Source organism: Guillardia theta (genome assembly GCF_000315625.1).
Source record: "Guillardia theta CCMP2712 unplaced genomic scaffold GUITHscaffold_28, whole genome shotgun sequence".
Taxonomy (NCBI): Eukaryota; class Cryptophyceae; order Pyrenomonadales; family Geminigeraceae; genus Guillardia; species Guillardia theta.
In genome coordinates this window covers 97,735-117,702 of record NW_005434646.1, presented here as the reverse complement: position 1 = coordinate 117,702, position 19,968 = coordinate 97,735, and the positions used below count along the sequence as shown (strand labels likewise).

The following is a 19,968-nucleotide window of genomic DNA, read 5'->3' as shown; positions in this document are numbered from 1 at the left end:
AGTACATCGTCAACGGCATCTGCTATACCTCCAGCCCTTGCTTGTGCAACGCAAGTCAGCCAGACGCTGCCAAGGCTCCTTACTGTGCCGATGGCTCCAGCCCCAAATTCGTGCAACCAGACTCGGCGCCATGCTCGTGCACAGCTCCCAACACCAACCGGTTGTGCTTCGACACGAGCGTGTGTACCGGGAGCGGGGCGTGTGAGTCGCAAGGTACCGGCTACAAGGATGGGGCAGCAGAGAGCGCACAGTTCAACCAGATGTCGGGGATGGCCATGACCGGGAAGGGGGACCTTCTCTTCATAGCAGACTATCAGAACCATCGGATCCGCCTCGTCAACTGCGGAGGCAGCTGTTCGAGCACCACCATCGTTCTCAACAACTCGATCCTCATCACTGGGCCCCAGGGAGGAGGTGAGAGAGAAGAGTGCCAATGCTGAATGATGCCTGACCTTGTGAACAGCAAACGAAAGAAGATCGCCGCCAGCTACACTGTTAGGGATGATTCTTGTCTCGGTTGAGATGCTCGTCGTTGCAAGGTTCTTTGATGTTCGCTAGCAGCAACAACTAGTCTCTGTCTCAACTTCTCCTCTTACCCCTTGCACTGAACCAGAGCCTCTTCTGTTGACTTCAAGCAGTCCTCATGGAACTGCATCTGTGCCTGCAGTGCAGTTGAGAATGAGGAGGACTAGAGTTCCGCATGTACCTGCAGGAACGTCTGCACAGCCGACTGCAGCAGCGGCTTCTTCTGCTCAACGTTCATGAACAGCCGCATCAGCTCATCCCGATGCTGTTGCAGCTGCTCTTTGCCTTGCTCGATCTGCCGTCCCAATTAGCCTTGTTCTCATCCTCCCCACCTTCTCGCTCACCGTCGTCTTGACGGAAGCAGCCTTGTCCGCGTGCCCCTTGGCCTCTAGGTCTTGGACTTTCTTGATATTCAGACTGACCTGTCAATGGCTCAGCTTCGAATCCTTGTGAGAAGAAATCCTTACCTCTCGTCTGTTGTCCTTGTACCTCGTACGGGCTGCCATGGCCTGAACGGAATTTGAGAGACGCCCTGGCTCGCACGAGCTACCTCTGCAAGCTCCTCCTTGATGAAAGTGTCCAGAGCCAGTACAAGTTTTGAGGCCTGAAAGTATGAAGTCACTTCACAGCCTCATACTGTCGAACAGTCGAAAGTCTCATAGCATTGGCAGACATCGTACAGACGAGTTCTCAACACAACGATCACGGTCATACAGGCGAATCATAGCTCTTGTAATCGTAATCGTCCTGCGCTCGTTCCAAGACGTCTGCTGCCTCCTGAATCATAAGTCATCATATGAGGAATAACGTGGCAGGATGTCAAAACCTTGATATACTGCAAATCTCTTGCACGCTCAGAGCAAGTGACAAGGTTCCTACTGTAGCTGCAGAGCACACGACCAACCTGCCAGTTGTCTTAGAAGCGAGCAGACAATCTCGATGTCAAATAGCTCAAATACCTCCATTGCCTCAAGGTCAGACCCGATCACCTCGACTTTGTTTGCAACTCTCAGCTGCGAAGGGGAAGTGAGAGAAGGAGAGATCAACAGTTCCTTTGAGGAGGAGGAGAGAGCAACAGGCCTCTCACTTGTTTCGAAACGACATGCACTTGAGCGGAGAAAGCCTCTCTGAGAACAGCCAGTAGCTCCTTGTAAGCAGCTTCAGTCTGCTTCAGGTTTGCCATGGCGTTTTCGATCTCTGGGAGCTCCTCGACTAGAGTGAACCCGCTTCCCTCTGCTCTCTCCATCACTTTCTGTGTCAATCGCTTCGCTGCTCCCTTGACGTCAACCTGAAGGAAGAGAATCAGGAGGGAGAGCGGACGGTTCATTTTCGTACCTCCGACATCTTGTGAACTACCTGCGTTCCTCCCTTCATGGCATCTCTTGCCAGCACCTGCTACACGTCATCCGCTCGCCTTCATGGTTCTGTCTCTTGCACCTTCGCTCCTGCGGCTGCTCGCTTCCACATGCCCTCCAGCCCGCCATCCCCGAATCCAAGCGGCATCTGCATCATTGTCAGGCAATATTTGAGAAAGCTTCCTATCATGTCATTGTATCCTCACAATTGAATGCTCTCCTCTCCTCTCCTCTCCTCTCCTCTCCTCTCCTCTCCTCTCCTCTCCTCTCCTCTCCTCTCCTCTCCTCTCCTCTCCTCTCCTCTCCTCTCCTCTCCTCTCCTCCGTCTCCTCTTCCACAACCCTCAGCCTACATTGCCAGCGCTGAGGTCGAAACTGAGGCGGACTGGGTAGCGGGGGAAATGCCGGGGTTGACCAACCTGGGCAACACATGCTTCCTGGCGGCGGCCATGCAGGCGATCGCTGCCTCGCCGTCCTCCTCCTCCTCCACGTTCTTCGAGCTCTCCTCCATCCCTCATGGCTCTTTCGCTCGCACAGCAGCAGATCTCCTCCTCAAGCTCTGTCAGGGAGGGGAAGGCCTGCCCATCAACCCCCGGGCCCTCGTCACGCAAGTGCGGAGCATCCATCGCTCCTTAGGAATCCAGTGAGTGGGAGAGATGCTGGGAGGAGGAAGAAGAGGGAGGAAGTGGAAGAGAGAGGACTCCTGACGTGTTCAATTCAGACAGCAGGATGCAGAGGAGGCGTTTCTGATCCTTGTAGCCGCACTCTTCACCAAGGACAAGAGGTACAGGGCGCAGCTCTTCGGTAAATCTGTGCTCTCGTGTCTGCCGAGGACTCCGGTTGCCCTGCTCACCGCGTCTCAGGAGGGGCTCAAACCAAGGCTTCCTATGAGCAGGCGTCCAACGGGCTAGCGGCCTTGTTCGACCTCGAGCACCAGGTCTCTCATGGTCCCAGCACGCTCAATCATCACTCTGATCCCTGCAGGTCAACTCAACAGCTTCTCACCGATCGCTCAGCATCCCCCCCTCCTGCTCCGATCCTGTCTTCCGACCAGCTGCGCTTCCTTTCCTCTGGCTCCTGCTCGAGCGTGTCAATTCAGAGGGCTCTGGAGGGAGATCGGTGAAATCGACGTCATCGGGAGGAGAAGAACATGTCCTGAGGGACTGCCATGGCGCTCAGCCCTCTAGCGTGAGATTCCGTGGGAGCGGGGTCTGGTTAAAGGGACACTCCAAGTACGGGGAGAGGAGCTCGGATCTTATGCTGTTCGATGATTTCAAGGATGAGTTTCACACCAACCCCTTCATGGGCCTGATGTGTTCGTGTATTCAGTGCGAGGCATGCAACCTGAGGAAGGTGAGTGTTGAGAATATCTCATGTCAGATCCTCATGTCCTGGTCAAGGAGTACAAGATCGACACCTTCTACGATGTCTCGCTGACGATCCCGCAAACCTCTCTGTTGGAATCTCCGGTCACCATTGAGTCCTGCCTGATGAAGTGGGCAGAGAGAGAGTTTGTAGAAGGAGCAAGATGCGACAGGTTGTTTCTGCATTCTCATAGTCAAATTGATCGAAGCGATTGCTCAGATGTCTTCACACAGAGGCTTTGAGAATCGTGAAGAGGAGGTAAAACCTGATCTCTTTCCCCAAGTGAAGGATTTGTGTAGTTTATGTGAAATCTTTTTATGTCAAGTCTTGACAATTTTTCCTGATTCTATGTTCCTCAACTTGTTTGCTACTCCAGGAAATCGGATCTAGCAAACATTATCAGCACCCTTCCTGCGGATAGGCGAGAAGCTCTACTGAGGTGGAGAGGATGAGGGGAGGAGAATACACCGACTGAGGAGAGTGGAACAGATCGATAGATGCTGAGGTGGAAATTCTGACTGCAGCCGCCCCTGCTCCGGGCTGTGTCAACTTCACTATGGGCGATGGGATTCGAAGCAGGTGGGAGAAAGCTGGTGGGTCGAGCACTACGACTGAACCTCTTGAAGGTGCTCTAGAGCAGTAGGAGAGGTCAACACGGCGAGAATCTTCAAGCAGATGAAGTTTATCAGGACTCCTCGGGTGCTGTGCTGTCATCTCCGTCGAGTCCTCCCGACCCTCCATGGCTTCCGAAAGGATCGCACGAAGGCATGCGGAAGAGAGTGCACAGGAGAGGACTCTGAGTGCGCAGCAGGTTCGATTCAGGACTTCCATCGACTTGTCCGACTTCATGGAGACTTTTGTGGAGGGAGGAAGCTCACGGGCCAGAACATACCAGCTGATAGCAGTCGTTGAGCACCTTGGAGATGCTTACGGTGGACATTATGTTTGCTACGTCAGGTACCCAGAGGGTTCAGCATGCAGTGTAGTCACCCGACATTCGTATACGTGCAGGCGATCGGGAGGTGGAGGAGGAAAGGAGGACTCTGTTTGGTTCCTTATGAACGATGAACATGTCACTCGGGTGAGTTGTTCACTTCCCATATCTCATCTCGTCTGCTGAGTGTTTCTGTTGGTCTCAGGTACCTGTTGAGCGCGTGCTCTCCTGCGAGCCATACATGTTGCTGTATGAAACATTCGAATGATCTCCATGCGCCTCCTCCCTCTCCTTCTCTCCCTCCTTCACTCTCTCTGCCTCCCTCCCATTTTCCCTCGTCGCTCCGACAAACCTTGGACCAACGTGGGGTGCTAGTACCCTACGATGTACCCCACCCTATCTGATTCCATGTGTTGATAGTACAAGGTACCCCTCCTTGATAAAAATTTACTACCCCCACCCCCCTTTCCTCCGGTAGGGAGGCCGTCACGTCACCGAAAGGCGAAAGATGAGGCATAGCGTACTGATCCTATCCCCCTCCGTCCTCCTCCTCCTCCTCGACGTCCTCCCGTCCTCCCACGCCTTCCTCCCATCCTCCCTCTCAGGCTCAGCGCTCTTTGCTCCTTCGCGCCTCTCCTCCTCTTGCTCGACCGCCGGAGCTCGCAAGTCATGGAGCTCAAGCCGAAACCTCGCCCTCCGCATGGAGTCACCTGTGGAGGAGGCAAAGGCATGGACAGCGGCAGGGATGAGCGTCGAAGAGTTCTTTGAGCGATCGGTTGGCAGCTGGAGGTCCTTGAGGAGCAGCCACAACATCGCGTTTGCTCAGCTCGAGGAGGTCAATTCTGACATCGATATCACACAAGTGGCTGCGGATGACAGCGAGTTTCTTGACATCTGCAAGACGTACAACTTCGAGCCTGAGAAAGCTTGCAGCTCAATCAGAATGTCGTGGGAAGGATCTTCTGACTGGGATGAGAACGAGGTCATCAAAGGCAGCACTGTACGACAGTTCAGATGTTGATTTGAACTTGTTGTGATAGTTGTTTCAGGTGCTGGTTCTGTACAAGGACGAGGAGAGGAAGGGAAAGCTTCTTCGCTCGGTTGGATACACGGAAACTATCCCTGCTGTTGGCGAATGGACTATGCAGGTAGGGAGGAGGAGTGTCAGGTGTCGAGATGTTTCTGGCTTTCTTGTGATATATCTCACTGTTGTGTTTCTTCATCTAATGTTGCCTTCATCGTATCTTTCTCCTTGGATCTCAACTTGTATCTTGCTCCTTGTATCTGAACATGCATCTTGTCTTCGTTTCTGCCGTGTCTCCAGTCTCCATCGTTCTGGCCTGTTCCTGCCAATCTCTTGCAAGCGCTTGCATTGTTGTGTTGAGAGCGATCTCTTCTTCAGGAGGATGGCACCTTCGTCCTCCACACCTTCTACGACCGGTGAGCGACTTGGCCGGGAGAGAGGAGCAGCTGAAGTCAGTCTTCATGCAGCGCTGCAGCCGAGGAGCGGATCTGGTTCGCCACTCCTGATCTCAGGATGCGCTGCTCCATCATCAAGACTCAGCATGGTGAGAGGGAGGAGTAGGAGGCAGCTGCTGTGTACTGACTGGGAGGATGCAGGGAAGGGAGTTCTTACCGCCTCTCTGTCCACTGAGGTGAGGGGGGGGAGGAGGGTGTGCGTGCGCGGATGACGTGATGACTCTAGGTGCGGGACAAGAGCAAGTGAGGAGACGAGCGGTGCTTGCTCTCTGTGTGATGAATCTTTTTATGTAAAAACATCTTACCATGGCGACAATGTGTCTATTTCTCTTTCGCTCTTTCTATTCACTCCTTCCTTCTTCCTCCCACCAATCTCCCACACCTCATCTCCTCCTCCTCCATCTCTCCCTCCTTGCTCTTCCCTTGACATAATCTCCCTGCTATCATCAACTACCCCTCCCCTCCCCTCCTCTCCTCCCCTCTCCCCTCTCCCCCTCTCCCCTCTCCCCCTCTCCCCTCTCCTCTCCTCTCCTGCAGCCCCGGCGTCTGGCACTGATGAATCAAATTGCAACCCACTCCCCCTATCAACCCCAGATAAATCCCCTGACAAATCCCCTCCCCCCTCCCCCCCCCGCTCCTCCGGCCCACGAAGACTTGCTCCTCCTTCACTGCTTCCATCCTCCCATCCTTCCCCTCCTCATCCTCTCCCCTAGCCACTCCCTGTCATCCCCCCTCCCCTCGTCCACCCTCCTCCATTGATTGTTTCACTCCGCTGCCACCACCATGACTTCACTGTCAGCTTGCTCCTGCTTCCTGTTTATCTTCATTCCCGCCTCCTCCTCTCTCCACTTGCAAGCTACTTCCTTGCAGCTCTCGTTGCGAGGAGGAGGGGCAGAACTTTCCCCGTTGCGAGGAGGAGGGGCAGAATATCCGCCCGAAGTCGCCGAGGCATTCGAGGAGATGAGAAGAAGGATGGGGTACGAGGAGATGGAACAGGAGCAGAAGGACCTCTTCGACAAACTGTTTGCACAGGCATACACAGCACAGCAGGACATGCAGACCAAGGACGTGAGGCCGAAGCTCGAGTGAGTTGTGGAGGAGGAGGAAGCGTTTCCTGACCTCGATGGTAGGAAGGGAGTGGACAAGTTCATGAAGAAAGCGGACATGATATGTCAGGTGATAGCATGTGAAGCAGCGCTAGGAGGGAACCATTCCTCAGCTTAGTAGCAGAACCCCAACATCACCAACTATCTGAATCAAATGATCTATACTCTAGACCCCGACGGTAATGTAACTTCTCCTTCGCCTCTCCCTTCCCTTCTCCTCTTTCTGCTCCTCTCCCTTCTCCTCTCCCTGCTCCTCTCTCTGCTCCTCTTCGCTTCTCTGCTGACCTGATCCAGAGATGGACCCGGAGGACCGCGAAGATTTCCTGGAAGAGATGGGCGAGATGCATGTGATCTACGCTGCACGTGAGCATGCTCGACCTCTGCTCCCCTCTGCTCACGGCAGGACAGGACAGGGGTTCGCCGACATGCTTGCGAAGCTGGTGAGGTATGAGCCGGCGCTTGCCAACTCATCTGTCCCCTCCTCGGTAAGACGTTCTTGACTTCGCCCTCCCCTCCCTCCTTCTTTGTTGATTCGCAGCAGAAACTTTCTGCGCTTCACTGGACGGCCATCAAATCAGCTTCGACCGTTGGAGATCCTGGTGACAACAAGTATGCAGGATTCGGTAGGGCCCTCCAGCTCTTGTTGAGCACCTCTCCCCTCCTCCTCCTCCTTTTGTTGGTCCTCTCCTCCTCCTCCTTTTGTTGGTCCTCTCCTCCTCCTCCTTTTGTTGGTCCTCTCCTCTCCTCCTCCTACTTCGTTCTTACCTTTGATCTTCCTGCTTTCGTTCTTACCTTTGATCTTCCTGCTTTGAATCGCACTCCTTCTCCTCCTGCATTCACTGCTGCTGGACGCTGGCGCTCATATCGACATCCAGGACGCCAGAGGGCGCACTCCGATCTCCCATGCTGCCGACGAAGGAAATGTGGTGAGCGGAGTAGATGAGGAGGACGAAGAGGAGAGGGAGGAGAGGAGCAGAGGCGAGGGATATACAGGAAGAAGGGAGAGACAGGCAGGAGAGGAGAGGAGGAGAGGAGAGGAGAGGAGAGGAGAGGAGAGGAGAGGAGAGGAGAGGAGGAGAGGAGAGGAGAGGAGAGAAGGCGCGACGAGACGAGACGGTGCTGCTTTTGCTCTCCCTGATATTCTTTGCAGGACGTTTGCATGCTTCTCATGCAGCGAGGCGCGAATATCAACCTTCCTGATGCCTGCGGCCGAACACCCCTGTACTCCTCCTCCTCCTCCTGCTCCTGCTCCTGCTCCTGCTCCTGCTCCTGCTCCTGCTCCTGCTCCTGCTCCTGCTCCTGCTCCTGCTCCTGCTCCTGCTCCTGCTCCTGCTCCTGCTCCTGCTCCTGCTCCTGCTCCTGCTCCTGCTCCACCACCACCACCACCACCACCACCACCACATCTCCTTCATAAGAGTGAGTCCTGACAGGCACTGGGCGGCCTCAACCGGCCAGGAGGCGATAGTGAAGATTTTGAAAGAGGGAGGAGCCGATTTACGCGTAAAGACGAAAGTTTCAGAGGCAGGCCAATGGGAGATTACAGCGGTAACTCCTTCTTGCTGCTTCTTCCTCTCCTTCCTATTACATCTTTACCCTCTCCCTCCCTCCCCTGCTTGTCCTGCTCCCTGCTCCCTCTTTTTCTTTCTGCTCCCGCTTCTGCTGCTGCTGCTGCTGCTTCTGCTCCTGCTTCTGCTGCTCTCCCTCCCTATGCAGGTCGTTCTCTCATTCTCATGCAGGTGGAAACAGCGGCGATGATGGGGCAGCATCATCTGCTCCCACTGCTGTGCATGACGCGCGAAGGAGAAGTGGACACGAGCCTCCTTGACTTTCTCGACACGGAAAGATGGTACTCGAGGGTCGAGCAGCGAAACAAGGCGTTGAAGGAGCTCGGCATATCTGATTTTGATCTCTTTTTGAAGAAGAAATGAAGGGAAGAGAGGAGGACAGGAAAGGAGAGCGGGGATGAGGAGAGAAGACGGGGAAGAAGGGGAAAGGGAGGAAGGGAATAGGGGAAAGGAGGAAACCAGGGAGGAGAGAGGGAAGCTGGAGGGGGATGGGAGAGTAGAAGAGAGCGGGAGGAGGAGGGAGGAAGCAGGAGGACAGGAGAGGAGGAGATATGGGACGCCGTCACTTGTTGGAAGTTATTTGAGGAGATATACGAGTGATAGCTGCTGTGTCCGACCTGCCTTGGGGATGAGTGAAGTGACAGTAGCGGAAAGCAGGGGCAGGGGCAGGGGCAGGGGCAGGAGGAACAAAGAGTGAAGAGAAGAAGGGACAAGCAACAACCTCAGTTGCGCCTCAAACTCGGCAAGTTTGTAAGCGAAGGAAGGATTTTTCTTCTTCTCCTGCTCCTCTATCAGCCAGTACCTTACATGATGGAGACTTACCTCCTTCGCAAGAATCTCTTCTACCGACAACTCTCTTCCCTGTAACAGGCTGTTCTTCTTGACCTGCACCAGTCCTTCACCCTCTTTCCTCCTCCTCCTCCTCCTCCTCCTCCTCCTCCTGCCCTCACCTTCTTGTACCCCTCCACTGTCTTGGGCGGAAGTCTTTCCTCCTGCTGCGTCACCCAGAACTCGAGGAAAGAGCGGTCTACGTCCTCGGGTATCCCCGCGTCCTGAGGAGGCTGCGCGACATGCGCCTTGAGCGGTTGACTCAGTTTCTCGCGCTGCACGTCAACGACGCGGATGAAGACGGAGGCGTTGGGGAGGAGGGAAAGTTTCCGCTTCCTCTCCTCTTCCCGCACAGCTGCCTCCACTCCCAGCCTGAAGATCGTCTCCGGGAGCGAGCGGGGAACAGAACCCGAGTAGAGGGGGACTTGGAAGTTGCCGTCGATAATGTAGTGACGTTTGTCGCGGAGGAAGAGGGGAAGCACAGTCCAGCCGATCTCCTTCTGCCTCACCTGCAACCTCCCTCCCTCCTCTGACGGGATCCTGGAGATCCCCAGCAGCTGCACCACCAGCCCGCACCTGTAGCCGCGGAACTCGACGCCAGAGAGGAGCGAGTAGCTCTCGGTCCAGCGGGGGCACCTCAGGGAGGAGAGGGGGTTGAGGGAGGACTGGAACTGCGCGTGCTCGGGGTAGCGATCGCTGCTGAAGTAGTGGCAGGGAGGAACAGCACCGAAGATTGCAATGGGGAAGAAACCCTTGCTGGTGGGGAGGTTGTTGGCTCCGTCGATGCAGACGCGGAAGCCAGCAGCAGGGTTGTAGAGGCAGAAGTAGGTCAGATCGAAGAAGAGGCTGCGCTCCTTGTTCTTGAAGAGAGCGAGGACTGTTTGCTTCAGCTCCTCGTCTTGTTGCTGCTCAGCTAGTGAGGTAGGACTCTCTGCTCCTCTTGGGGAGGAAGAAACGATGAGAGGAGAGGATGGCAGGAGGAGTGGGAGAGGCAGTGAGGAGGAGAGAAGGATAGAGTCATGGTGAGAGAGCAGGAGACGGAGAAAGAGGGAGGGAGGGAGGGAGAGGAGGAGGGGGAGAGAGGTGAGGTGGAGAAGCTTACTTTGCGGATGTCCTCATATTCAGTTGCTGACATTCTTGCCAGAGCGTCTCTAACAAACAAGATCGTCAGGTAATATGGACCCGAAATGGGGAAGAAGGGAGCAGGGAGCAGGAGCAGGGCTGGACGAACAGGGTAGATGCAGAAACATGCAGCCGACATGCGGGATGAACGAAGAGGAAGAAGGAAGTCGAAAATGAGACACTTTTGAGAGGGTGCTTGCTGGGAAAAAGAGCGAGCAGATTGGAGAGAGGGAAAAGTAGATAGGAAAGGAGGAGGAGGAGATTGCGGATAATGATGTTGCTGCTGCTGCTGCTGCTGCTGCTGCTGTCGTTGCTGTTGTTGTTGTTGTTGTTGTTGATATTGTTGTTGTTGTTGTTGTTGTTGTTGTTGTTGTTGTTGTTGTTGTTGTTGTTGTTGTTGTTGTTGTTGATGATGATGATGATGATGATGATGATGATGATAGACATGATGATGATGATAATGAACAGGGAGCATGGCAAGATCAATGAAAGAAGAGGAGGGGATCAGCATGGTACAAGACAAGAAACCTCATGCTGATGTCTCGTTGGAGCGTCTCGACGCGCTGCTGGAACAGAACCTTCTCATAGCCCGACGGCACCACCCCGTCAGAGTCGTATGCTCCGCTGGCGTACTTGGGTTTGCACCGTGCCAGCCTCCTCAAGAAATTCTCATCCTTCTCTTTTGCCTGCTGAGGGCTCCCTGCCGTCTTCTTCTCCTGCTCCGTCCTGATGATCTCTTTCAGGTACCCGTCCTTGCCGGACAGTCGCAGCTGCCAAGAACATGAGCGGAGGGACAGGAGGGGAGTGAGACGATGAAGACGAGGTGGAGGTTGAGAAGGAGGGGAGGAGCAAGAGGAGGAGCAAGAGGAGGAGCAGCAGGAACAGGAGGTCGAGACAAGGACAGGATGAGGAAGCAGAGGGGGAGGATTTTAGAGTGGAAGAGAGAGCTGGTGAGGAGGGAGGAGGGAGGAGGGAGGAGGGAGGAGGGAGGAGGAGTATCCACCACTTCTTTATAGTCTTGTTCATCAGGATTGACGTAGATCCGAAGCAAGACTGCACAAGTGGCTCACAAACTCTCAGGGGACGCGAACAGGTCGATCAACCTGTGCAGCAGGGGATCCTTGGGAGTTTTCCGACGTCGGCAGGTGTCGCTGCAAACGTTCTGTCCTTCTTGCCCAGACTGCGCAAGGGAATTTGAATTCCTCCGACCTTGACTGTCCGCCGCAGATCCACTACCACAGCATGTCAGTGCGAGGAAATGAGAAAGAGAAGGGAAGAAAGGGAAGGGAGGAAGGGAGAAAGAGAATGTAGGGATCAGGGAAAAGGAGGAGAAGGAGAAGGAGGAGGAGGAGGAGGAGGAGGAGGAGGAGGAGGAAGCAAAGGGTGTTCGAGCTTTAACTAAAGTTGGCAGAGGAGAAGCAAGCAAAATTATAACGAGAGCGAGAGAGGAGGAGAGGAGGAGAGGAGGAGGAGGAGAGTTCACCGGGATTGAAATCCAAGAAGATCCGATGGATAGAAAACCCAAGAGTAGCCCAGCTCTTGGTGAACATGTCGAAACAGTCGAGCCGCACTTGCACCCAGCAGTTCTTGTCGGCCGCAAACACGGGGAAGACGGTGAAAAGGTCGAAAGTGGGCGAATGGGTGCCGCTGCTGGGGTCGGCTACTGCCGTGTGCCTGACGTTGATCCTACTTGCATCGTTCCCTTCCTCGTTTACGATCGTCAGAGTTGCCTGCACATCAGTCAGCTCAGCCTCAGCCGCTGCCCATGGCAGCTCAGAAACGGGGGAGGGGAGTACCTTTGAGACAGCAACGTTGTCGGGCAGAAATCTGACGGCATCGAGCACCACAAGAACGTTGTCCTGGGGTCCCGCTCGAACCTTGTCGCCCTCCTCCTCTGTTGGTCTCTTCCCCCAAGGGCACCAGGCTAATTGGGGTATGTCTGCAAGGGAGGGATCCACTTCTACCTTTTGCTGCTGCTCCTCCTCCTTCCAGATCGACTTGTTCTGCTCGCTCTGCTTGACGGGGGAGATCTCCTCCTCCTCCTCCTCGACTTCGTATGAAGATCTGATGAAGAGAGGAGTGCGCTCATGGAAGCAGGGGGGGAGGGAGAAGTTGGTGAACTTTTCCTGGCCTTCTAGCATCTCCTCCTCCTCGTCCTCCTCCTCCTCTCCCTCGGAAGGCTCATCCTGAGGATCAGAGTCGTTGGGTTCCAGCTTGAGGTAGATGTAGTGATACTCGTCATCGTCTACCAGCCTCTTGGCCTCGTTCAGCCTCTCAGGAGTCAAGTTGAGGAGGAGGGGAGGCTCGAGGATCGGGATCCTCCACGAGCCTCCAAGGAACTCTCGCTCGGGGGAGAAGAGCGGCATCGCTGCCCATCCGATGGCAGAGGAAGAGACTTCGTCATGAAGAGTCTGCAGCTCCAGCACCAGCATGACGTTTGAGGGAGGAAGCTTCACAAAGGTCTCTGACATGTTGATCAGAGCCTTGCGAGTTGTCTTGTTCCTCAGATTCAGCTGGAAGTCATACACCACCTCCACCTTGGGCAAAGTCTGCAGCTGCATGATCGCGTTGCCGGACTCAAAGAGCCCGAGCACGACTTGGATGTTGTCAACGGAAGGAGCCGGGTGAATCTCGCAGAAGCGGAGGGTGAAGCCGAAGAAAGGGTCGTACGCTCCTCCCTTGGCAAGGCTCCTCAAGTTGCTCACTTCCCACATCTGAGAAGAATCTCATCCCTCGACCCTCCTCTGCTTCCTCCATTCACTTTTATCTCCATTACTCCCCGCCCCGTTTTCCTCCTCCCCCATCCTCGCCTCTCCTCTCTACTTCCCTCTCCTCTTTTCTCCTCTTTTCTTCTCTTCTCTTCTCTTCTCTTCTCTTCTCTTCTCTTCTCTTCTCTTCTCTGCTCTGCTCTGCTCTGCTCTGCTCTGCTCTGCTTCTTTGCTCTGCTCTGCTCTGCTCTGCTTCTTTGCTCTGCTCTGCTCTGCTCGTCTCTCCTCTTCCTCACACCTTCATTCGCTGAGCCCGAAGCCATTCGGCCCTCGCTCGCTCTTGTCGTTGAGCTTCAAGTTCATTCTGTATCTCCATGAGTTGCTTCATATGCGCCAATCGCTCAGATTCTTGTTTCAATTTCATCATCTTCAGCCCTGTGTCAAACAGCCGTCAATGTTTCCAAGATATGATGATGATGATCCTATTCATCATCATCATCATCATCATCATCATCATCATCATATTTATCATATTCATCTCATCAACGAAAAAGAATCCTCTATCCTCTTCATAAATTGCAGGCACGGGCATATTCAAACACATTCTTCACGGCGTCAATTTCCTACCGTGTTCTCGAGCCATCGAAACAAGTTCGTTTGGCCCAGTCTCAAGTTGCGATTCATCTTCATCTTGGTCAAATGATGGACTGAAAATGAAGCCACATTTCAGATTTCATCAAATCTCGTGTCAAAATCGACTCATCACATCAAACGTGGAGGATCTTCCTCCTCCTCCGCCTCCTCTTCGTTCTTCTCCTCTCGTATTTCTTCCAACACTGAAGCGCAAACCATGAGCAATGCACAGCAAGAATGAGCGATAAAGACGACCTGGCTCCAGTTGTGCTTCATGGTATGTTTCAGAGATCTGAGGAGCAACTTGAATCTGCGGATCTTGTTCGGGCAACGATTCCGTGTTCATCATCATCTTCAGGTTTTCAATCTTCTGCAACGTTTGCAGTTCCAACTCCAGATGGTCAATTCCCATGGCTTCATCCATGAAACTATCATTTTGCTGCCCTGATCTTGCATAAAACTCTTTCTCTCCTCCTCCTCCTCCTCCTTCAGCTTGAACTGCTCCAAACAGCCTGTCCTCTTCAAGTTTGGTTGGAGAAAACATGTCTTCATCAGATCTTGATTTGCTCTTGGACCTGCTTCAGCGAGTGAGAAGGAAGAAGCTTCGGAAGATTCTCAAGTCTACTCGTCCACTTGCATCGTGGCGGGAGAAGCTTGCTGTGAAGTCAACCGCCGTTGCTGTTGCTCATGGAGACGGAGGAGCTGCCGGGCTCGGAGCTGATTGGCTTTCTCTCGGAGATGCTCTTCCTTCTTCCTCCAGTACCTTCTTTCCATCAAAACAACATACAGAAACTCCTCCTCGCTCCATCTCTCTCCCTCGACTCCTTCCTACTTCTCTCTCTGTCTTCGTCATTCTGCCTCTCACCTCCTGTCTTCGGACTTGTGAGAGTCGAAAGCGTTTTTCTCAGCGATCTCGATGTCCTGCGACGACAGCCAGTCAGCAACACACCTTCCCACATGTGTTTGAACAAGAGAGCTGTCTCACTCTCTCTGTCGCTTGTATGAGCTTCATACCGCAAATGGTTGTGTAAACAAATCTCAAAGTCAGAAGCGCACTGTGGATGAAACACAAACAACCTGATCATCATCATCGCCATCAGCGTTGGAAACATCTGCCTGAGATAGCTGCAGAGCCGTTACTTTCAGCTGCCACATCATCATGCAAGTACAGGAGGTATCGAGGAAGCTGGTGGAGATATTCTTTCTTGCCTTCTCTCTTTGCTGTGATAGCTGAAACACACACTTGAGCATCTGAATGGATCGAAACCTTCGGATTCACCTTGAAGGTGACGAATTACCTTTCCTCCCCTCTGTCTCCGGAGAGAGAACAAGACGAGTAGCAGATTCTTTGACGTTGATGTCGTCTTCGGGTGTTCTGCCATCTTTCAAGCTCTCAGCGTCGACCTTGCGAAAGTGTCGGGCCCTGTCTTCTTCATCGCTTCTCGACAACACTTCTCTTGCTATGAGGGATGTCAGGGATATCTCTTTCCTTCTTGCTCCCTGCTCCTCATTCGCTCTCTCCGCAGGCTTCGAAGTTCTCAACGCCTTGAACTCCTTGACTCGAGCGATCAAATCTTGCTGCAGAAACATTCAGCTCCTCTTCCACCTCCATTGTCCACCCACTTGATCACTCTGCAATCCCCGGTACTGTACATCCTTCCAGCTCGAGTTCTGCACTGCCTGCACTCGAGTAAATCGGAGGCTCTTCACATGAGCATCAACCTGTCTTAATTTCGCAACCGACAACTTTCCTATCGCCTGCCTCTTCACGTGGTCTCTCAGCGAATCTTTGAGCTCGTCAACAGTCAACTGGAAGGTGTCTGATGAGTCCTTGCAAGCATGTCATGCCAGCACTCACCGACTTCACTCCTGCATGTCCTGACTTCGCCTCGCTGCAAAACTTCTCCTTGTGTCTCTGGAGAAGGGCTTCGCTGTGGAAGCTCAGTCCGCAGCTCTGACATTTGAAGTCTCCAAGGGCATTGTAGGTGCTCCTCTCCGCCCCGAAGTCCGATCTCTTCCAGGTGCTCATATGATCTGCAGAGTCTTATGGTGGAGGAAGATTTCCTCCTCGCTGGTGACGCCTACATGAAGTTTCGAAGATCCGCCATGTCGCTGCCACTTAGAGCGATCGTCTCTATCATCGCTGGTACATTTCTGTACCTCCAGGTCCTCCTGATCATCATTGTCCTGTTGCTGCTGCCGCTGCTGCTGCCACTGCCGCTGCCGCTTCAGCCTCCTCTATATCTTCCTTCGATTCCTGTCCCGCATACGCCATTCAGGCTTGTTTCCCAGAACATCTCGGAAAAAGCAGGAGGGGTGGTCATTTTCCATCGGTCATCGGAGGGGGTATCTTTTAATGTAATTATAGGGGTAATGCCACCACCCCTACCTCCAATTTCATGCAGCTCCCAATCTCCATCAACGGACAACGAATTGCTCAGGCGTGCATGGTTGCGGCGAGGGTGGCAGGGCGAAGGCTGGCGGGAGGCCAATGGAAGGAAGAGGAAGAGAGAAGATGAGAGAGACAGAGAAGAAGTAAGTGAGCAGCTGGCAGAGACAGACAGAGATACAGTCAGAGCACCTTCAAGTCCTCCTCCTCTCGGGATCCGGCCACTGGGTAAGAAGAGTAAAAGTGTTGACCGACGCGCATCTGCTTCCTCGAAATGGCGGACGCAGAGGCAGTAGAGCAGCCCGAGCCTCAGGCTGGAGGCGAGCAAACTAGCGCCACGGAGGAGGGCTCCATCTCAGCGCCAGAAGATACACAGGTATGTGTTGCAGTCCTCCGATGATAATCAGCGTTGAAGAGTTGCTGCAGGTTTCCGCAGAGTCGGATGATGCTAACAAGGACGCAGAACCTCCTTCTCTTCCTCCAGAGACAGGTCAGTAGAGAAACCTTGAGCTTCAGCTTGTCCTGATCGCAATGCAGAGGAGAAAGGGGAAGAGGAGAAGGCAGGGGAGAAGGCGGACGAGGAGAAGGCAGGGGAAGAGAAACAAGAAGGGGCAGCAGACGACACTGAGCAGCAGAATGCAGATGCAGCAGCAGAGGAAATTCCTCCTCCTCTATCTGAAGCTGATGCCGATGCACCTGCGCCAGCTAACGCTGAGGCTGAACAAGCCCCAGGAGATCAGACGGACCAAGTGGGTGCTCCAGAGGAGCAAGAGGATGCGGCAGAAGAGCTGGGGGTCCGAGAGAGTGAGCAGCCTCTCGACCAGGAGGGGGACAGGCAGGCAGCAACGGAGAGCCCGAAGGAGCAAGAGTGGGTTGTAGCACAGGAGGAAGAGGAGGGGAAAGCAGCAGATACCCCGCATGCGGCTTCTCGACTGTCTCCAGGGGAAGAAGGGGCAGGAAGTGGAGCAGGAGGGATGAAAGAAGCATCTGTTTCATCCAAGGGAAGGAGAGACGTGCCAGCGAGGAGGTGAGGAGTTCTGCCGCTACCTCGACTCTGATTCCTTCCCCCGCAGCCGAGCCGCGAGTGAGAAAACCATGACGGACGGATCTGAGATGTTGCGAGGGGCAAGCTCTTCGAGGATGGACAGTGGAGCAGGTGGGCAGAGGAGGAGAAGATTGAAGTAGGGTGACGTCATGCTGCAGGAAGCCGCGTCCCATCGAAGAAATCAGCTACTCCGAATGACGAGGAGCGAGCCTTGAGAACTCAGCTGGAAGAATACAAGTCTCGTTGTCGCATCGTTGAGGACGACAGAGCTGAACTTGAGCGATTGGTGGGGAGGCTTGCTGGTATCAAATCTTGCTGGTGACATGCGCTGCAGGTGAGGGAGCTGCGACTGAAAGCAGATGCTGAAGGACAAGCACGGCAGAAGGCTGAGGCAGGTCAGCAGGTGGAGGGGACGAGGACGGAGGAGGTTAAGATTTCTACAGCAAAGGAATCGGCAGAGGAAGAGTTGAGATACAAAGCGACAGTGAAAGTGCAGGTGAGAGATCGTGTTTGATCTGCCCACTTCTTGTCGTCACTCATTTCAATTCATAACTTTGTCATTCGTACCGTTTCATGTCATTTCGATTCATGCCAATAGCATCATGCTCCAGCAAACTTTAGTAGAGTATCAAACATGATGATACTTTCTTGTGTCTGCAGGCTGAATCAGCAGCACAATCTCAAATCACACAACTAGAGAGCGTGATACAATCGCTCAAACTGCAATTGGGAGAAATTCAAGACCAGGTACGAAAGGGATACAAAAGCTAGTGATCAATGATGGCTGCTGTATAGGAGAACATTGTCACTGAACTCCGAGATCGAGTGGACAAGGCTGAGCGAGAAATCAGCGAGAAAGATTGTGAGATGAAATAGGCTGTTCTTCTCTGAGTTAATCTTCGCTGCAGTACAATTCACACGCGTCCAAGCCGAGATGGAGAGAAGGGTGCAGCAACAGTATCAGCTCCTGATGCGAAACAGGTACTTGTAGCTGTTGTTTCCTGTTCCTACATGTGGTTCGTTTCCCTCGACTCTCTCCCTCCTCACTGTCTGTCAGGTCCTACATGGAGAGTGTTGGAAGACGAAAGATCAATATTTCCTCGAACTTGCAGGTAGTTCGGGTCCAAGTTGTGGCTCGTCGACTGAACAGTCTGCAGAACGCGCTGTCCGACATGCGGAGCAAGCGGAAGGAGCAGGAGGAGATGGGGTCGATGCTGGAGGGGCTGATCAAGAGGATGGACAGCTTCATAGCGGAGGAATCGTCGAGAATGAATGATCTTTCAGACATCAAGAACACTCTATCCACCTTGAGGTAGCTCTGTCCTCTTCCTCTTCCTCTTCCTCTTCCTCTTCCTCTTCCTCTTCCTCTTCCTCTTCCTCTTCCTCTTCCTCTTCCTGACAGCCACGAGCAGGAGGGATGACTTGAATCTCGAGACACTTGAGCAGCTGGAGGTCAAGTTGAGGCAGGAGAAGGACGGTGAGCCAGATATCTCGATCCTCTCTGCATGACACCTGGAGCAGGAGCACAGAACGAGTACTACCAGGAGCGAAGGCTGGAGGACGAGCTCCTCGCCCAGATGCTTCCTCGAGACTCTCGAGACTCGAACGTGCTGGGAGGTGCGTACCCTCCCAGCTATAACCCGAGCATGGCGTACGGCATGCCGGAGGTCTACAAGAACGGGATGAACAAGATGTTGGAGGGGAACAGGGAAGTTAACCGCTACAGTGACAACATGGAGTACATGGGCGCGATGATGCGGAACGAGTTCGGCGGGGGGTTCAATATGCAGCAACCAGACTTCGGAGCTCCTTCCTCCAACGCCATCATGAACGGGATGAACGGGAGGCTGGCGCCCAACGGAGGAGGAGCATGGCCTATGTTCATGCCCCCGTATGCGGGAGGGCCGCTAGGGGATGGCATGGAGTACGGCTACGGAGTTGCCAAGGCTGGGTATCCGGCGTACGGTCAGTATGGGGGGGAGCCAATGGGGAGGGGATTCGACAACGCGGGGGAGGTGGAGATGATCAACGGAGGTTATAGCGACATGGTAGTTCCCCATGCTCGATCCTGTGACGCCTGACTGACTCGTCCTCTCAGATGAACGCTAGACCTCCGAGCGGCAAGCCACTGCAGGAGGAGCGCATGGTGGGGAGGGGGCAGGTGGGGGGCGCGTTCAAGTTTCCTCCTATCGGAGCAGGATCAGAACCGATGCGTCAAGACGCGAAGGGGTGAGGGGAGACGAAGAGTGAGGATACAAGCTGACTGGCTGATGCAGAGGGTCGAAGGAGAGGAAGCTGCGGGTAGGAAAGACAGCGAACGAGGGGAGCGAGAGAGAGAGACTGGGAGGGAAGGACTCGCGGCAGCAGGTAGGGAACTTCTCACATGCTTGGCGGTAGTTGTGACGAAGATGTACACAGGATCTTCGAATGAGGCACGAGAAGAAGAAGGTTCCGAGTAGACAGTGAGAGAAACGTATCTAGATTGTCTTTTAAACGATCTATGAACATTGACTATCAACAAGCACCTGAAACATGAGACAAGATGGTTAGTGATGCTCCTCCAACATGAAACAAGATGGTTAGTGATGCTCCTTCCAACATGAAACAAGATGGTTAGTGATGCTCCTTCCAACATGAAACAAGATGGTTAGTGATGCTCCTTCCAACATGAAACAAGATGGTTAGTGATGCTCCTTCCAACATGAAACAAGATGGTTAGTGATGCTCCTTCCAACATGAAACATGATGGTCAGTGATATGAGACACGACGGTTAGTGGAACTTGGAAGGAAGAAGTTGTCAAAGATGAAGAGAGAGAGAGAGAGCGGCAACCTGTCTTGGTGCAGAGAGACTAAAGCGAGTGTTTCATAGAGGAATACACGCCCCCCTCGTTTGAAAACAATGGGACAGCAATAA

At 53.7% G+C, this 19,968-nt stretch overlaps 6 protein-coding genes across 6 annotated transcripts; 4 read left to right on the top strand and 2 right to left on the bottom strand.

Annotated features, from left to right (window-relative positions):
* Positions 1–193: 193 nt before the first annotated feature.
* On the top strand, positions 194–581 carry GUITHDRAFT_86517 (hypothetical protein). The gene is made up of 2 exons (XM_005833752.1): positions 194–414; positions 464–581. The coding sequence occupies exons 1-2, from the start codon at positions 261–263 to the stop codon at positions 556–558; spliced, it is 249 nt and encodes an 82-aa protein (XP_005833809.1). The 5' UTR covers positions 194–260; the 3' UTR covers positions 559–581.
* An 11-nt stretch (positions 582–592) lies between these two features.
* Positions 593–2,037, bottom strand: GUITHDRAFT_107186 (hypothetical protein; the record flags this gene model as incomplete). Its single annotated transcript, XM_005833751.1, has 11 exons — positions 593–661; positions 707–820; positions 870–947; positions 993–1,034; positions 1,076–1,129; positions 1,240–1,302; positions 1,352–1,429; positions 1,485–1,538; positions 1,613–1,813; positions 1,861–1,917; positions 1,963–2,037. The coding sequence occupies 11 exons, from the start codon at positions 2,035–2,037 to the stop codon at positions 593–595; spliced, it is 885 nt and encodes a 294-aa protein (XP_005833808.1).
* Positions 2,038–4,672: 2,635 nt separating this feature from the next.
* GUITHDRAFT_191403 (putative phycoerythrin lyase) lies at positions 4,673–5,968 on the top strand. The gene is made up of 6 exons (XM_005833945.1): positions 4,673–5,178; positions 5,228–5,326; positions 5,581–5,618; positions 5,670–5,746; positions 5,799–5,833; positions 5,884–5,968. Exons 1-6 carry the CDS (start codon positions 4,687–4,689, stop codon positions 5,902–5,904), a joined length of 762 nt encoding a protein of 253 aa, XP_005834002.1. The 5' UTR covers positions 4,673–4,686; the 3' UTR covers positions 5,905–5,968.
* A 472-nt stretch (positions 5,969–6,440) lies between these two features.
* On the top strand, positions 6,441–7,963 carry GUITHDRAFT_137832 (hypothetical protein; the record flags this gene model as incomplete). Its single annotated transcript, XM_005833750.1, has 7 exons — positions 6,441–6,742; positions 6,788–6,833; positions 6,888–6,942; positions 7,058–7,126; positions 7,172–7,248; positions 7,302–7,386; positions 7,914–7,963. 7 exons carry the CDS (start codon positions 6,441–6,443, stop codon positions 7,961–7,963), a joined length of 684 nt encoding a protein of 227 aa, XP_005833807.1.
* Positions 7,964–14,048: 6,085 nt separating this feature from the next.
* On the bottom strand, positions 14,049–14,645 carry GUITHDRAFT_152221 (hypothetical protein; the record flags this gene model as incomplete). The annotated part of the gene is made up of 4 exons (XM_005833749.1): positions 14,605–14,645; positions 14,485–14,540; positions 14,245–14,382; positions 14,049–14,194 (listed from the first exon to the last, which is right to left on the bottom strand). Coding segments are annotated over exons 1-4 (365 nt in total), but the record flags the coding sequence as incomplete, so codon positions are not given.
* A 4,201-nt stretch (positions 14,646–18,846) lies between these two features.
* GUITHDRAFT_152220 (hypothetical protein) lies at positions 18,847–19,576 on the top strand. The gene is made up of 4 exons (XM_005833748.1): positions 18,847–19,101; positions 19,152–19,282; positions 19,330–19,420; positions 19,472–19,576. The coding sequence occupies exons 1-4, from the start codon at positions 18,880–18,882 to the stop codon at positions 19,517–19,519; spliced, it is 492 nt and encodes a 163-aa protein (XP_005833805.1). The 5' UTR covers positions 18,847–18,879; the 3' UTR covers positions 19,520–19,576.
* The last annotated feature ends 392 nt before the right edge of the window (positions 19,577–19,968 follow it).

What these genes read in the sequence shown, in the direction of transcription:
- GUITHDRAFT_86517 (XM_005833752.1), top strand. Translation starts at nt 261, where the DNA reads ATGTCGGGGATGGCCATGACCGGGAAGGGGGACCTTCTCTTCATAGCA. An exon ending in CACTGGGCCCCAGGGAGGAG is followed by an intron (nt 415 to 463) that starts GTGAGAGAGAAG and finishes CCTTGTGAACAG; the next exon opens with CAAACGAAAGAAGATCGCCG.
- GUITHDRAFT_191403 (XM_005833945.1), top strand. Translation starts at nt 4,687, where the DNA reads ATGAGGCATAGCGTACTGATCCTATCCCCCTCCGTCCTCCTCCTCCTC. An exon ending in CTCCACACCTTCTACGACCG is followed by an intron (nt 5,619 to 5,669) that starts GTGAGCGACTTG and finishes GTCTTCATGCAG; the next exon opens with CGCTGCAGCCGAGGAGCGGA. An exon ending in CATCATCAAGACTCAGCATG is followed by an intron (nt 5,747 to 5,798) that starts GTGAGAGGGAGG and finishes GGGAGGATGCAG; the next exon opens with GGAAGGGAGTTCTTACCGCC.
- GUITHDRAFT_152220 (XM_005833748.1), top strand. Translation starts at nt 18,880, where the DNA reads ATGAACGGGATGAACGGGAGGCTGGCGCCCAACGGAGGAGGAGCATGG. An exon ending in ATGCGTCAAGACGCGAAGGG is followed by an intron (nt 19,283 to 19,329) that starts GTGAGGGGAGAC and finishes TGGCTGATGCAG; the next exon opens with AGGGTCGAAGGAGAGGAAGC. An exon ending in GGAAGGACTCGCGGCAGCAG is followed by an intron (nt 19,421 to 19,471) that starts GTAGGGAACTTC and finishes AGATGTACACAG; the next exon opens with GATCTTCGAATGAGGCACGA.